The sequence below is a fragment of the Onychostoma macrolepis genome, chromosome 03, assembly GCF_012432095.1.
Source record: "Onychostoma macrolepis isolate SWU-2019 chromosome 03, ASM1243209v1, whole genome shotgun sequence".
NCBI lineage: Eukaryota > Metazoa > Chordata > Actinopteri > Cypriniformes > Cyprinidae > Onychostoma > Onychostoma macrolepis.
The window spans coordinates 35,959,533-35,973,630 of record NC_081157.1 but is presented as its reverse complement, the minus strand read 5'-3'; the positions used below and the strand labels follow the sequence as shown (position 1 = coordinate 35,973,630).

Here is a 14,098-nt window from a genome sequence, read left to right as displayed (position 1 = left end):
ATGGCAAATGTGCTTGCAATTGTTTGCTTTTGAGATGTGTTTGTGATATTTTGAATGCAGTGCTTCATTTTGCAAGAGATGCGAGGCATTTTGCATTTCGTGTGTGCAATTCTTGGATTTGTGCGTAAAGTTTTGAAAAAAAAAAGAGGCAAAGTTCTGAAAATGTGTGGAAGCAGTTGAAAAAAAACTGTAATTACTGATAGATTTGAGTGTTACATAGAGAATTGTGTGTTGTGTTTTGCAGAAAAGTGTTTTATGACATTTAAAACTGAGTCAAAAGTAGGTTTTGCAGATTTGGTGTGTGTCTCTAGTGTTTGAGTGTCAGGTTTCAGAAATTGTGTGACAAGTAAAGATTTTGTGTGTAAGCAGTTGAAAAAAACTGTAACCAAAGCGACTTACAGAAACAGAATTCGTCAGAGATCAGACAATTTTCAATGTCAGGATTATTAGAAAGTTAGATTAGGTGACAAGCTAGAGCAGAAAAGAAAAAAAGAAACGAAAATGTATTGCTTTCTATTACTAAAATTATAAAGCACCATCCCTGCCGTTTAATGTTTGAACACAAGGTGGCAGTAGTAACAAAGACATAGGCAAGAAGTTATTGAAATATCTCCCAACAATATAATGCGCGTTTATGTTGGGGTTTTTATTTTTTAATCTCACCCAAAAACATTAGGCATAGTGAAATGTTGGGGGTATTTTTTTAGTCCAATCTGTTTCAGGCAGTAGTAGTCCAGACAGCAGGGGGCATTGCTGTAGCTCGTTGAGCTCTTAGTCTATAAGTGAGGCACTAACTGTTCATGTATTACGTTAAAGTACCTATGTAATGTTCATTGAGTCATTACAAGATTACACGTCTGTTGACAAAATTCAGGGTTTCTAATTGTGTGTTTTCTGACAGAGATAAGCAGACAGCAGTGTTTCCGGCAGATTCACCTGCATATTCAACTCAGCACTTTCATATCGTCCCTAGCGTGATGCTTTTCAAGGTCAAACACATTCAGTGACCTTCCTACATGCCTTTTGTCAAGTTTTGTAAAGTTATCCCCTATTCCTAACTGTCTGGCAGGGCTCCAAGAAAGAGCACACCCTACTCTCTTTATTTTCTTGGAGTCTTATGACATCCGAAATCTCTCCTCAGCCTGGAGGAGGCAGAAGGACGTTGGCTGGAAATGTGGTAAAGCCGGGTGTAACGTATAAGCGTAAGTGTAACAAGTCTTGCATTTAGGTTGTAAAAAAACAAGATAGATGGTTCTGATGAGCAAAAACAAGTCCAATTCTAAGTAGCTATTCTAAAATATCCTTTATTTTATTCTAAAACAATATAATTTTACGATTTAATTAATGACTAGCTTTTCATCAACTCATGAACTCCCCAGTTTCCTTATGAACCCCCAGTGGTTCGCCAGCCTCAGCTTGGAAAACCCTCGTCTAATATTTCCCACTCCACTGCTCTGATATTGGTTTAAAAATAGTTAGATATTGAGACCGTTGCATGACAATATGATCACATTTGAGCAGTGATTCATGGAGACATCACCCAAAATTTTCTCTGCTTATGCAAGCGGTAAAATTGGTGTGACAAGACTTTTGCATTGATAATTAGCTTGAATTTCTTGTTTTGTACTGTTTAAATGATGCCAAACCAGCATGTATCAGCATAGTCCAAACACTGAGGATTTTTATTCTTGGTTATAGAACAAGTCTTCACACTTCTAGCTTTGCTAATAGATCAGCTCATGAATGAGCCTAAGATCTGATTGATTGACTGATGAGATAAGTGCATTTGGGGATTTGAGTGTATGTGTTTGTGTGCCTCTTAATGAGTCAAAGTGAGGAGTTTAGAGTATTAGTGACAATGGAAAGCTTAATCTCCTACTTTAGTTCAGCTAAACCCATTACAGAAGCCTGCATAATCCTTGCCTACAGTCCACTTCACTGCATCCACCTTAAAGTTATGGACTTGTATATAAATAAAACCACAGGGACTCATTAGAAGTCACTTTTGGCACGACAGGATCTGCTAAGCAAGTTTACCTAAAAACTAAAACATTGTAAAACAAATTCAGTTACAAATATCAAACCATTTTTAAAATCTTTATTCCATTTTGAAAGCATCTGAGACACATCATTTACATCAACTCTCAAACTCTCTAAAGATCAGATCAATACAATCAGCCACAAAAGGGGAGGGGGGGTTGGTGGTTGGAGGAATCCATTTAAGCTTCACAGGGTGGTAGAGAAGGGAAGAGACACAAATATGGTCTCTGCTGCCAAACCCCAAACCCCATCATTTAGTCCAGTGCCATGAGCTGCAGGGAATGCTGGGAAGGTGGAGGACTCAGTGCAGTAAAACTCTAAAAACAAACAGAAATATGGAGAATCATACATTTCAAATGATAATGAAAAATCATGAAGGCAATCAGAGCAGAACAAATGTGCTTAAGTTTAAACAGCTAAATTAACAGCTAATCAACGGGTATTATTAACAATATTAAATAAATATTTTTAGTTGACATGGTTTCACTTGCTACAACAACATAAACATTTGTGAAGTGAATTAGTTAGTAATGAAGTAAATTCATTACTTTGACTTTTTTAAAAGGTTGACTACACTTTAAAATTAATTTAATCTAAAATAATCTAAAAATCTAAAATAATTGTCAAGTTAACATACATTTTAAAGCAGTGACGTAACAAAGTAAACTTGACAAATTTTTTTTTACAGTGAAATTTAAACAAGACTGTATTTTTTTTAAATTCAGTTTAACATTATACTCTATGTTGGACATTTATTCTTGCATGCTCATTTCCCCCATTACATTTAGATTAAATTTGACATCACACAGTACTCATTCACTTATCTTTAACAACACTAATAATTTCATAAAAACAGTTTATTCTTCAGCAAATCTCAAAATGAATATCCATTTTCATGTTGAACATTATAATGTTTCATTGACTAAATTCACTTGATAAATTTAAAACAATATTTTTAAATAATAGATACATTTTTTGTAATTTTTGTTTTAATCTGTGTAGACAAAATAGTGCAGAAGTGTAATAAATATCTGCCAATTATCGGTTCTCACCCATAACATGGAAACAATTTTTGGTCACATTTTATATTAGGTGTCCTTAACTACTATGTACTTACATCAAAAAATAAGTACAATGTAATTATTGTGTTCATATTGTATTGCAAAACACTTTTGCTGTTTTGAGGTGTGATACGGGTAAAGTTAGGGACAGGTTTGGTGGTATGGGTAGGTTTAAGGGTGGGTTAAGGTGTAAGGGATGGATCAACAGTGTAATTATAAATGTAATTACAGAAATGAATTACAGACGTAATTACATATAGGTATTTTTAAAACTATAAGTACAATGTGAAAACATGTATGTACACAATATAAGTGCATTGTACCAAATAATTAATTTAAATGTGAGTACATAGTAGTTAAGGCCACCTAATATAAAGTGGGACCCAATTTTTATATATATATATATATCTATCTATCTATCTATCTATCTGTGTATCCTAAATTATTAGACCATTCCCAACTAATTTGAAATACTGATCAGTCAGCCATATTCACATATTTAGAAAAGGAAACAGTACATAATACTTCTGCTGATCTGACATAAATAAAATGCTTGTCTGACCGAGTAAAGGGGAACGAAGCAAGTGAATGTGCATTACTTTTCCTGCATGTCGAGCTCCTCATGACGCATCAGCATTGCTCTTCAAACAGGCAGCAAACGCCTCCATTAGCTCCTTACACGCTTCCTCACCATTCTCCTTTACACTGTAGCACACAGAAGACACGCTCATTACGCCAGCACACACACACACATGCTGATTCACATCAACATATCACATATACAACACAAAGTCCCTCTGAAGCACACAAGACTTCATGATCAAGTATAAAGGTTCTGTACCACACACTGTAAAGAAATTACATAACTTTGGTCGTGTCTTTAGTTTCTGCAAAGTCATATAAAATGTGCACTCATGAGAGGCTGGATTCTGCTGGGACTGAATGAGACAGTATGTATGCGTTAGTACAAGTGAGATTATTTGAGCCTCTCCACACCAAACAACGGCAGACACTGACACACTGCATTAGAGTGATGGAGCGAAAACAAGGGTTGGAATGACAGCGCAAAGGGGGAAAGAGATGCAAAGCGAGGGAGGAGGATAATCCAGCTGAACGAGTGAAAGATAGAGCCCTAGAATCACATGACAAAGCAAGCAGGTAATGGAAAAGAGACATGCCCCCTGCTAAAAGAGGGAGATGTCGTGACATGAGGAAAAGAGCCCCTCCCCCAGAGAGAAAATGATTTTAGTCTCTCCCTCCCCCCACAGATCATCTGCTGCATCTCGCATGGTGACATAAGCGTGCTCTTCCTCGCTTTCTCTCATTTCTCAGAGAGCGGTGATGTAACACACAGCTGGTCAATTTAAATATAAAGCGCATTATGCAGACTTGTTCTGATGAGCCACGTGACGTAGCTGTAAGGATGTATGGGGGGATTTCACAAGCCAAGGGCATTTCCTCTTCGTAGGCAGCCATTTTAAAACTAATACTAGATTCAGAAAGAAGACATGCAAAGAATGGACCATTGTGTAGCACAAGACTAATTGACAAAAAACAATTAGGGTCAGATTATGTCTTTATCCTCAACAACCGATAATTAGAGATCACAAAACCATTTCAAGTCAACTGGAAAACCACTCATGTTTTGGGCTCGAAGGATGGTCCATTTAAAAGCTAGTTTGATTTCAAAATGTGTTGAATTTCTGGAAAACTGTGTCAAATGAACCAGAATATGGGTGTGTTTAAAGACCTTTTGATTTGGGAGACAAATGTTGAAACACTCTGTATAAAATTGGTGGCAAAAGCAAAGTCATTTTATGTGTTAGGGATAGTTAATTATTTACTCACTCACACCTTGTTCCCAAATTGTATGACTTTCTTTCTTCTGTGGAATATAAAAGAAAACGTTTTGAGAAAGGGCTTTCTTTTTTTTTGTCCATAAAATGGAAGTCAGAACTGTTTGGTTACCAGCATTCTTCCCTATATTACCATTTGTGTTCTGCAGAAGAAATGGTTTGAAATGACACAAGTGTGTGAGTAAATGATGACAGAATTTTCCTTTTTGGCTTGAACTATAGATAAAATGATCTTAAAATGTGCATTAAATGAACCAAACCATAATTATTTGATGGTCAAATATTGAAATCAGTCAGTCTGGGAGTTGTAAAATTAGAATGATACCAAAAAGCATCAATGGGACAAATGGGAAGGGGATGATCACCTTCCCTAAATTAAGACTGAATAATTCACATGATGGCCAGTCCTCCACATATATAATGCAAAAGGAAAAAGGGCACGTCTCAGGAGTGCTCTGATCTTGAACACAAAAAATAGGAAATAATTTTACTTGATCCAAAGAATAATTCAATTGGAATGTAATAAATACTGAATCCATATGGCATTGATTTATTTCCACATGGGGCTCATATAACAAAGTTATCCTATGCTGATAAAGCAGATGTTTTTGTTTATTGGTAGATTAAGTAACACTGTTTACCCTGAGGGGAGCTTCTACAAAACTAGAACAATGCATTCCAACCGCTACAAGAGCAGGCATGCTAACACAAATGAGAGGAAAAGATCTGCTTAAAGTGTAAAAGATTACCTTGTGATTTGCAATAACATTTTTGAAAGGACACCCTAAAGCAGGCGGATGTTTAGTCGCAGACTTCGAGACCATACAAAATGGAGGACATCTCAAGGTCGTAAGGTCACAAATTTACACAGTTCCACAACAAGCAACAAAATGCATTCTCCCAGTGAATAACTGCTAGCTTCTGGGGTTAAACCTGTAACATTAATCCTCTTCTGGGTTTAAAGCCCATGATGAATCCCCTTTGTGGACTAGCATGACAAAAAACAGACAAGATGGCTACTCTGACATGCTTAGACCAGGTGTAAAGCGATCCAGTGAATAGTACATGTCACACTGTATAATGGATGACAGACACACACACATCTATGCATTACCATGTACGAGGGCACTATAAATACCAGAGTGGTGTACGTTACTTAAAGAATGCCTTCTGTATGGTTAAACATTCAGCTAGTCAGCAACACATGCAAGTTGCTGGTCAAAATGATCACAGAAAGGTCAACGACAAACTGACCTGCTAATAGAGTTTTAACTGTTTACAGTTCTGCCATTCTCCCAACAGTCTTGACCATGTCTGTCCCTGCAGCGTCCCAGCCTCGCTTTGTCATTTTAAGCGGTGACTGCTCATGTGATAGGAAATTATTAATGTTTACAGATGCAGCTTTTCTCCATTTTTCACTGCCCTCCCACAAATCCATTTTGGATTACAGTGGATTTTGTTGGTTTTATATCCGCTAAAGCAGTGTCCCACCTACCAGAATTTTTTAGATGTCTCTCTAATTAAAACTCCGGATTCATCTCATAAGCTTTTTGGGGTGTTGAATAGTGAGACATCTGAAATATCCTGGCATGTGGGTCTCAAAGACTGGAGTTGAGAAGCACTTCTCTAAATGAAGGTGACTGTGATGGCCAGTGCTTCAGATGAAACAGTGACACATTATTCAACCAAATTCTTACCCCCCACACACCCTTCCCCTATCTGGTCCTTGCACACCAAAGGTCAGCGTATGTGCAACCTTATCTGCTTTCTCATGCTGCCCAGGCTTGTCGACACTACAAACACCAAAAGCAACCAGTCTACAATTTTTGGGGTGGGTGTGGGGATTAGGGTCAAAATACAGTTTGAGCAATGGCTGGTGTCAATGGTCAAGAGAGAAGGAACATAATGAAACCCTACATACAGTAGGAGGGAAGTCAGCGTAATGAATGAATGTACATCACTGGCCACTGGTCACAATGAATCTCCTTCATTTGCAGGATATAAAACCAGCAAAACCCATTAGTGGGAGGGCAGGGAAAACCGGAGAAAAGGTTCACCCGCAGACATCAGTGATTCCCTCTCATTTAACTGGTCAAAACTCAAACATGACAAAGTGAAGCCAGGGAGGCTGCAGAAGAAATGGCGAAGATTGAGGGAGGAAATCAGGGATGGCAGGACGAGCGAGAGGAAAAGCATGACGTAGACACATTCCCAACAGCCAATCAGCCGTGAGGAAGAACTGAAGTTGAAGAAAACCCCCAGAATGCTCTTAATGAGCAGCCCCACTGCTGCTGCCAACTCAAATCAAACTGACACCAATCAAACCATTTAAAAAAACTCACTAAACTTAATTAAGTTACATCTTATTAAAAATACCGGATCCCTCTGCGCGAACCCTCCACCTCATATTCGGCGCAAGGTCCTTTCTTCCCTCCATTTTGGATTGCCATCACGATGCAGAATTTACACTGCGTATCATAATTCTACTGCATATCACCAATCTTAACTAATTAAGAACTATAATAAATCTATGTGGAAATAAATCCACATTTTGGAGCATGAGAATTTAACAAATTTGAATTTGGTCAATACAGAGTTGCAACGGACCGGTATTATGGACCATACATGACTGCGACTCCAGTCACTTACCATTTGTCTAGATCTGCCTTGATGGCCACACAGGGTGCTGGGACAGGGGTCTCGGCAGGAGCTGCAGTCTCTGAGTCTGACATGGTTCTGTGGCGTTGGTGTGATCCGTGTGATCCGTGTGCTCCTGTGGTTGCATGTGCAAGAGAAAAAGAGAGAATGGAGAGTTAGAGTTGGCAAGAGGGAGGGGGAGTGTACATAGTACACAGGGGAGGAAGGAGGGGGGAATGTGAGAGGGCACATATGTACATGAGCAAGAGATCAAACAGTGATCAGGTTCAACCGTACTCAGCAAAAAAAAAAAAAAAACATTTTGAAAGTATGGTGCTGCATAAGCAAAAAGCAAATAATTGTGCTTCTTTCTGCATCTAAAGCAACAGTGTGTAATGAAGTTTGCTGAGACAATGGAAAGTATGCAGAGAAACTTAACTTGCATTCAGACACGCAAAAGCTGCACTACTTCGCGTGTTATATCACGGACTGTGCATGGACGCCCCCTAATGGCAACATTTTTCATGACATGTGCACCACTTGAAACTTTTTTTTTCTTCGTTAATCATATTTAACTTCATCTAAAAGCAGTCTCATCTAAATTACATCCAATTACATTATTTCATTTTAATTAAACAAAATAAATAAACATAAAACGGTTTAATGAAAACATTAAAATTAACACATTTTGCAACTTTCTTGTTTTCAGACTTGTTTTAGGTATTGTTGAAAACAAAGTCTTACTTCCCCCATACTTACATTTATGTATACTAAATAGAAGTAGCAGATTAATTAATGAATTAAAAAATGAATAACCTTTCAAGAATTAACATTTTAAACTGTTAAAAGCCTCACCACCAGCCACTTTAGAGCTTATCACATTGTAGCAAATAAGTTTCCCTTTAAACCTTATTTTTATTGTGAGTTGTGCACTACATTCACTAAACCCAAATGACTCTAAATGGATGTCGGTATTTAAAATACAATTAGCTATTTCAATATGAATATATTTTAAATTTGAATTAATATTGCATTCCTATTCAATCAAGCAAACCAATTTGAGTTTTGCTGCCAAAAAGATTACCAGAGACCAGTATTCACAATAGTGGTCACTTAATTTAGGGTTTAATATAGTCACCTATTTACATTTAGGTTATCGAGAGAAAACTGAATTTACAAAAAAAAAACTAGATTTTATACAATAGCCTACTATTCATTCGACGGCAGATAAGATTCATTCATAGCACGCCCCTTCATCTGTTTTACCTCTTCACAAAGTCTAATTATTTATAACAATAAATTGAAATTCCGCGGGACAAAATATATAAAGTATGTGCAAGTTTTACAAAATATTTATTAGAATTAACCTCTTTATTACTGCAGTAGGGCCTAGTGTGTTTTTTGTATTTTTTTATTACACTTTTTCCTCTTGTTTTTTGTTTTTTTAGTTATTGTTGCATTATGTTCACTAAATAATCAAACGAAATTATTACTAAGGTTGCCTGTATCATTAATGTCAAATACGTGAACTTTATTTTTACTTTTAAAACGTAGCCTGTTCGATTGTGTCCGTGAGCATGTGGATCCGTTTAACTGCAACAAAAGCATAGTTGTTACTTTCTAAAGATCTGAAACTTTTGCGGATCTCTGCATCAACACACCTCCTCAACCCAACGGTTAGTTAAAAAGTTAAGCTTAGCTAAGCCTACCTGTCTGTCTAAATGTCTGTTCGTAGAAAGAAATGACTGAAAGCAGCGCGCGCATCTGAAAATGACGGAGGTATTTAACGGCGACCTTCAGACAAGAACGACATGTTCTCTAAACAATCAACCCACATCCATATGCATTCACACTGCTGCCAACGAGCTAAAGTGCAGTTAATTAAATTAGCATAAAATGTCAACCAATTACTTTACTTGGGTCTGCAGTCCGGAAGGATCTGGCGAGATTTACCTGGAAAACAAAATGAATATTTTTGAACTGGATCGCAGTAGCTACTGGATCCACGCCTCCTTCTCCAGGAGACTTCAGGGAGGAGAAACGCCCCAGTGCAGCCGACACATGGGAATACAATACTATTCTCGCTGTAATGAGATTATAAGGTTGTTTACTGGATAAATCGTCTTTATCACAGAGTTTTTAGGAGTTGGTCAAATGAAATGATAAAAATATAGGTTCTCTGAAATATATCTGAAATTTTAAAGTTCCCAAAATATATAAAATATATGAGAAGTTTTGGAAAGACTGAAGCCAATTTGAGGTGAAAGAAAAACAAAACAAAAAAAAACATGTTAATCCATGGCAACCATGTCCTAACCATATTTAAAGGATTAGTTCACCCCAAAATGAAAATTCTGTCATGAATTACTCACCCTGTGTTGTTCCAAACCCGTAAGACCTTCGTTCATCTTCGGAACTCAAATGAAGATGTTTTTGATGAAATCGGAGAGCTTTCTGACCCTCTATAGACAGCAACGCAACTGAAATGTTCCCAGGTCCAGAAACGTAGTAAATACGTAAAAAAATCGGTAAAACAGTCCATGGGACATCAGTGGCTCAACTTCAGTTTTGCGATGCAAAACTTGATTTTTTTTTTCTTTGCGCAAAAAAAAAAAAAAACAAGTATTCTCGTAGCGTCGCAAAACTGAAGCTGAGCCACTGATGTGACATGGACTGTTTTACCGATGTATTTACTACATTTCTGGACCTGAGAACATTTCAGTTGCTGTCTATAGAGGGTCAGAAAGCTCTCCGATTTCATCAGAAACATCTTCATTTGAGTTCCGAAGATGAACGAAGGTCTTACGGGTTTGGAACAACACGAGGGTGAGTAATTCATGACAGAATTTCCATTTTGGGGTGAACTATCCCTTTAACAGGTATTTGTAGTGAGACTGTGGTTATAAAAATTGTAATCAATACAGCAAAAACATGGTTACAATTTTACTACAAAAAAAAAAAAACGGTTAATTTTCATAAGGGATGAATGAATGATAACACCATTACACAAAAATGTTACAAAAGGCCTGTTATTTTAAGGTCCTGTAAGGTCACACACTGTAACTAACTATTAAGTTGGAAAACATAAAGGGAACAGGAAACTTTCATAAGAATTGGACTCAACCTGCACATTCAGACATAAATAAACAAGGAAAGAAACAAAAAGGGTTAAAACGCTCTCAGTTCACAGCAGGTCATGACAAATGAGTGTTTTCTCATTGCTGGGGGAAGGGTCTCACATGTAGACTTTCTTTAAATGGCATGTGGCTGTAAGAGTGTAGAATGGGTACACAACCCCCGTAGTGAGGAAAAGAGCTGGGAAAATCAACCTGGACCCCTCAGATCTGGCCCACTTTCTCTTTGAACTGCCGCTACAGAGCACCAAGCACAAAAACAGCCAGTTTATTTAAAAATTTAAAAAAAGCCTTTTTTTTTTAGCTAAAATTACATGTATGTCTGCACTATGTCTGTATTTTTTTCTGCACTGGAAGCTCCTGTCACTAAGACAAGTTCCTTGTGTGTGTAAACATACTTCACAATAAAGCTCTTTCTGATTCTGATAGTGGTGCAGTCTATTTAGAATCAACTTGTTTTTCCATTCAGAAACCCCAAAATAATTGCATCACACACACACAAAAAAAAGAAAAAAACAGGCACACAAATCATCAAACGTCACAAATATTATATTTAAAAGTTAAAAAAGAGAAGAAAGAATGTTTTACATTTATTTAACTGGTACATCACCTGACCGTCTGATCATCTGATTTTTGCCCTCGTGTCCTGTTTCTACTCAAACAGCTTCTAAATATTGATCAGCCAAACCCTCACATCAATGTTTTTCATTAGTTTCAGGATTTAAATAATACACCTGGAGTGCGAGACTCATTATGCAAATGAGAGGACCAAGAAGAGCAGACCTATATAATGGGAAGAAAATGACAGAGGGCTCAAGAGAGGAAATCAGACTGCAAAGATTCAACCGAGACCAGTTAAAACCAGTTAAAATGACTCAAGAATCAAGACTGTACTTCGCAGGTAAGCAACCCATATGTCTTTCCCAGACTAACCTTTCCCTGCCACATTTTACACTTTACTTCTCCTCCCTTCGTCTTTATATCCCCCTTTCCATTTTCTGTTCATACTTACTGGACTTCAGATGACCCTAATGTTATTTTTGAATGGTTTCTTTTTCTTTTTGCTCGCCAGTGGCTGTTCTGATGTGTGCATTTGCCTCCATCAATGGTGTCGGTCTGAATGATTTACTGGAGCGAGCCTCTCAGCTTTCAGACAAACTTCACTCTCTCAGCACCTCTCTCACTAATGACCTGGTCAGTACCAAAACACCCTGGTAAACGTGTGTTTATGTGGTGTTATATGCCCACTCACTGGGTTATTTATCCAAACAGGTGTTTCTTTCATTGATTTGATGTTGGTTGTTTAATATTAACCTTGCTTTCATCCACAGGATTCTCACTTTCCTCCTGTTGGAAGGGTAATGATGCCCCGTCCGTCGATGTGCCACACATCCTCCCTTCAGATTCCCAATGACAAAGACCAAGCCTTGAAAGTCCCGGTAAGAGCACACTTTACCGTATCCATCTTCATCTCTATCAAAGGTAAAAAAACGTTCTCCTGAACTCTCAGGAAAAGAGTATGACAGTCTCAATCTAATGTATTTTCAGCATATTTCAGCCAAAAATAAAAATTCCTGTCATTTACACACCCTTGATCAAACCCATAAGACTTTCATCGATCTTCAAAATAAAAAAAAGAAGATTTTTAATGAAACAGGAGAGATTTCTGTTCCTCTATTGAACGTCCATACTACCAAAATTTTGACACTTCAGAAAATGTATAAAGATACTGAAAAAGAAATCTATATGAGTCAAGCTGTTTCTGTTTAACGCCATCACTTTACATGATGAATAGATTTCATTTAGGTTTTTATTCACATATGAGCATTAATCAAAACACATACATAGAGCACATGTGAAGTCAACTATACGTGCCTCTCTGACAAACCTCACTGGTTCTTGCAGAATCACAAACATGCTTTTGTGAAACCTCATTGGTTCGAAAGCCTTATGGACTTGGAACAAGATAAATTAAAAATTTTTGGGTGAACTAACCCTTTAATGTGCTGTTTTAACAATGCAGAAGCATCTCCCACTTGTGGTCACAATTGTAGTTACAGGCAAATCAGAGAAGTAGTGCATGAATTTTTATCTGATTGTTTGTGCAGGAGGATGAGTTGCTGTCTCTGGCTCGGTCTCTGCTGCTGGCGTGGTCCGATCCGCTCGCCCTTCTCTCCACTGAGGCATCCAGCTTGGCACATCCAGAACGCAACACCATTAACTCCAAAACCAAAGAGCTGCAGGACAACATCAACAGCCTGGGAGCAGGTCTGGAGCATGTCTTTAACAAGGTGATTGCACTTGAAAGAACAGCTCACAGTGTGTATATTGTGAATGATGATTGTAGGAGGGCAGTGTGAAGTAAAAATGAATGATGTTCAGATTAAATCTTTTTAAGCAGGGTTGGTTTATACATTGTCCCCTGTCCATGTTTTCTTCTCTACAGATGGGCTCAACTTCAGACAACCTGTCCTCTCTCCCTTTTTACGTCAACAGCCTTGGCCAGGATAAAACATCTCGACTTGTCAATTTCCATTTCCTGCTGTCTTGTTTCCGCAGGGACTCCCACAAAATTGACAGTTTCCTCAAAGTTCTCCGCTGCCGGGCAGCCAAGAAGAGACCTGAAATGTGTTAGAGTGGAAGTGCTGTGTTCTGCTTCTCTCAGTGTGGATGTTAAGTTAAAATGGCAGAGCAGTGAGTGATTTGAAAAATCACTTCTTTATAATATCATAACAAAACATGCCCTTTATTTTTTGTTTCTAAGGTGTAGATTTTTGACTCACTTTCTTATAATAAATTGAATTAACAAATACAAAGATAAAATAAATTAAACAACGGCATTTAAATTGTAAAAATTTAATATTTTTATGAAGAGCATATGCACAGAATTTATTTAAATGTTTAACCAGCTTGACAACATTTGTATATTGGGTAACCTAATTTTATTTATTAAGGAAATGATGTTGTATCTTTAACCAGCTTTAACATACTTTTTCTGTAATGCAATGTTTGTCAGTACAATATAATGTCAATAAAATTCTATCAAGCAGATTCATATTGACTCTGAATACTTTATTTACACATGTGGATAAGACTTGCAAATCATTATTAGGGGCCCAAGCACAGAACGTGCTTGAACCATATTTTGTTAGTGCTGATCTTTTTCTTTTTCTTCTCTAAATGTGCTCTAAACTTGGTTGCCTTCTACACTAAGAAGCTATAAAAAGACCATTTACATGGACTTTAAGGACTGAAATCTGACTCAGAAATTTGGCACGTCTAAACACTGCAAACACATAGGCCAAAGAAAATTAGCCTTCTTTTAACTATTAGACTTTTTCTGAATGCAAAATCCAAACTTAGCAAAAGT

At 37.3% G+C, this 14,098-nt stretch overlaps 1 protein-coding gene and 1 long non-coding RNA gene across 5 annotated transcripts; one reads left to right on the top strand and one right to left on the bottom strand.

Moving 5' to 3' along the window:
• Positions 1 to 2,083: 2,083 nt before the first annotated feature.
• LOC131538088 (uncharacterized) lies at positions 2,084 to 9,634 on the bottom strand. 4 transcript variants are annotated; one of them, XR_009270466.1, is made up of 4 exons: positions 9,511 to 9,634; positions 7,607 to 7,730; positions 3,701 to 3,806; positions 2,084 to 2,357 (listed from the first exon to the last, which is right to left on the bottom strand). It is a non-coding gene; the product is annotated as an uncharacterized LOC131538088 (long non-coding RNA). The 4 variants fall into 4 exon arrangements; XR_009270469.1 differs by having other exon boundaries at positions 9,548 to 9,571; XR_009270468.1 differs by having other exon boundaries at positions 9,506 to 9,529.
• Positions 9,126 to 13,770, top strand: prl (prolactin). Its single transcript, XM_058771934.1, has 6 exons — positions 9,126 to 9,270; positions 11,441 to 11,629; positions 11,801 to 11,922; positions 12,060 to 12,167; positions 12,837 to 13,019; positions 13,175 to 13,770. Exons 2-6 carry the CDS (start codon positions 11,482 to 11,484, stop codon positions 13,361 to 13,363), a joined length of 750 nt encoding a protein of 249 aa, XP_058627917.1. The 5' UTR covers positions 9,126 to 9,270; positions 11,441 to 11,481; the 3' UTR covers positions 13,364 to 13,770.
• The last annotated feature ends 328 nt before the right edge of the window (positions 13,771 to 14,098 follow it).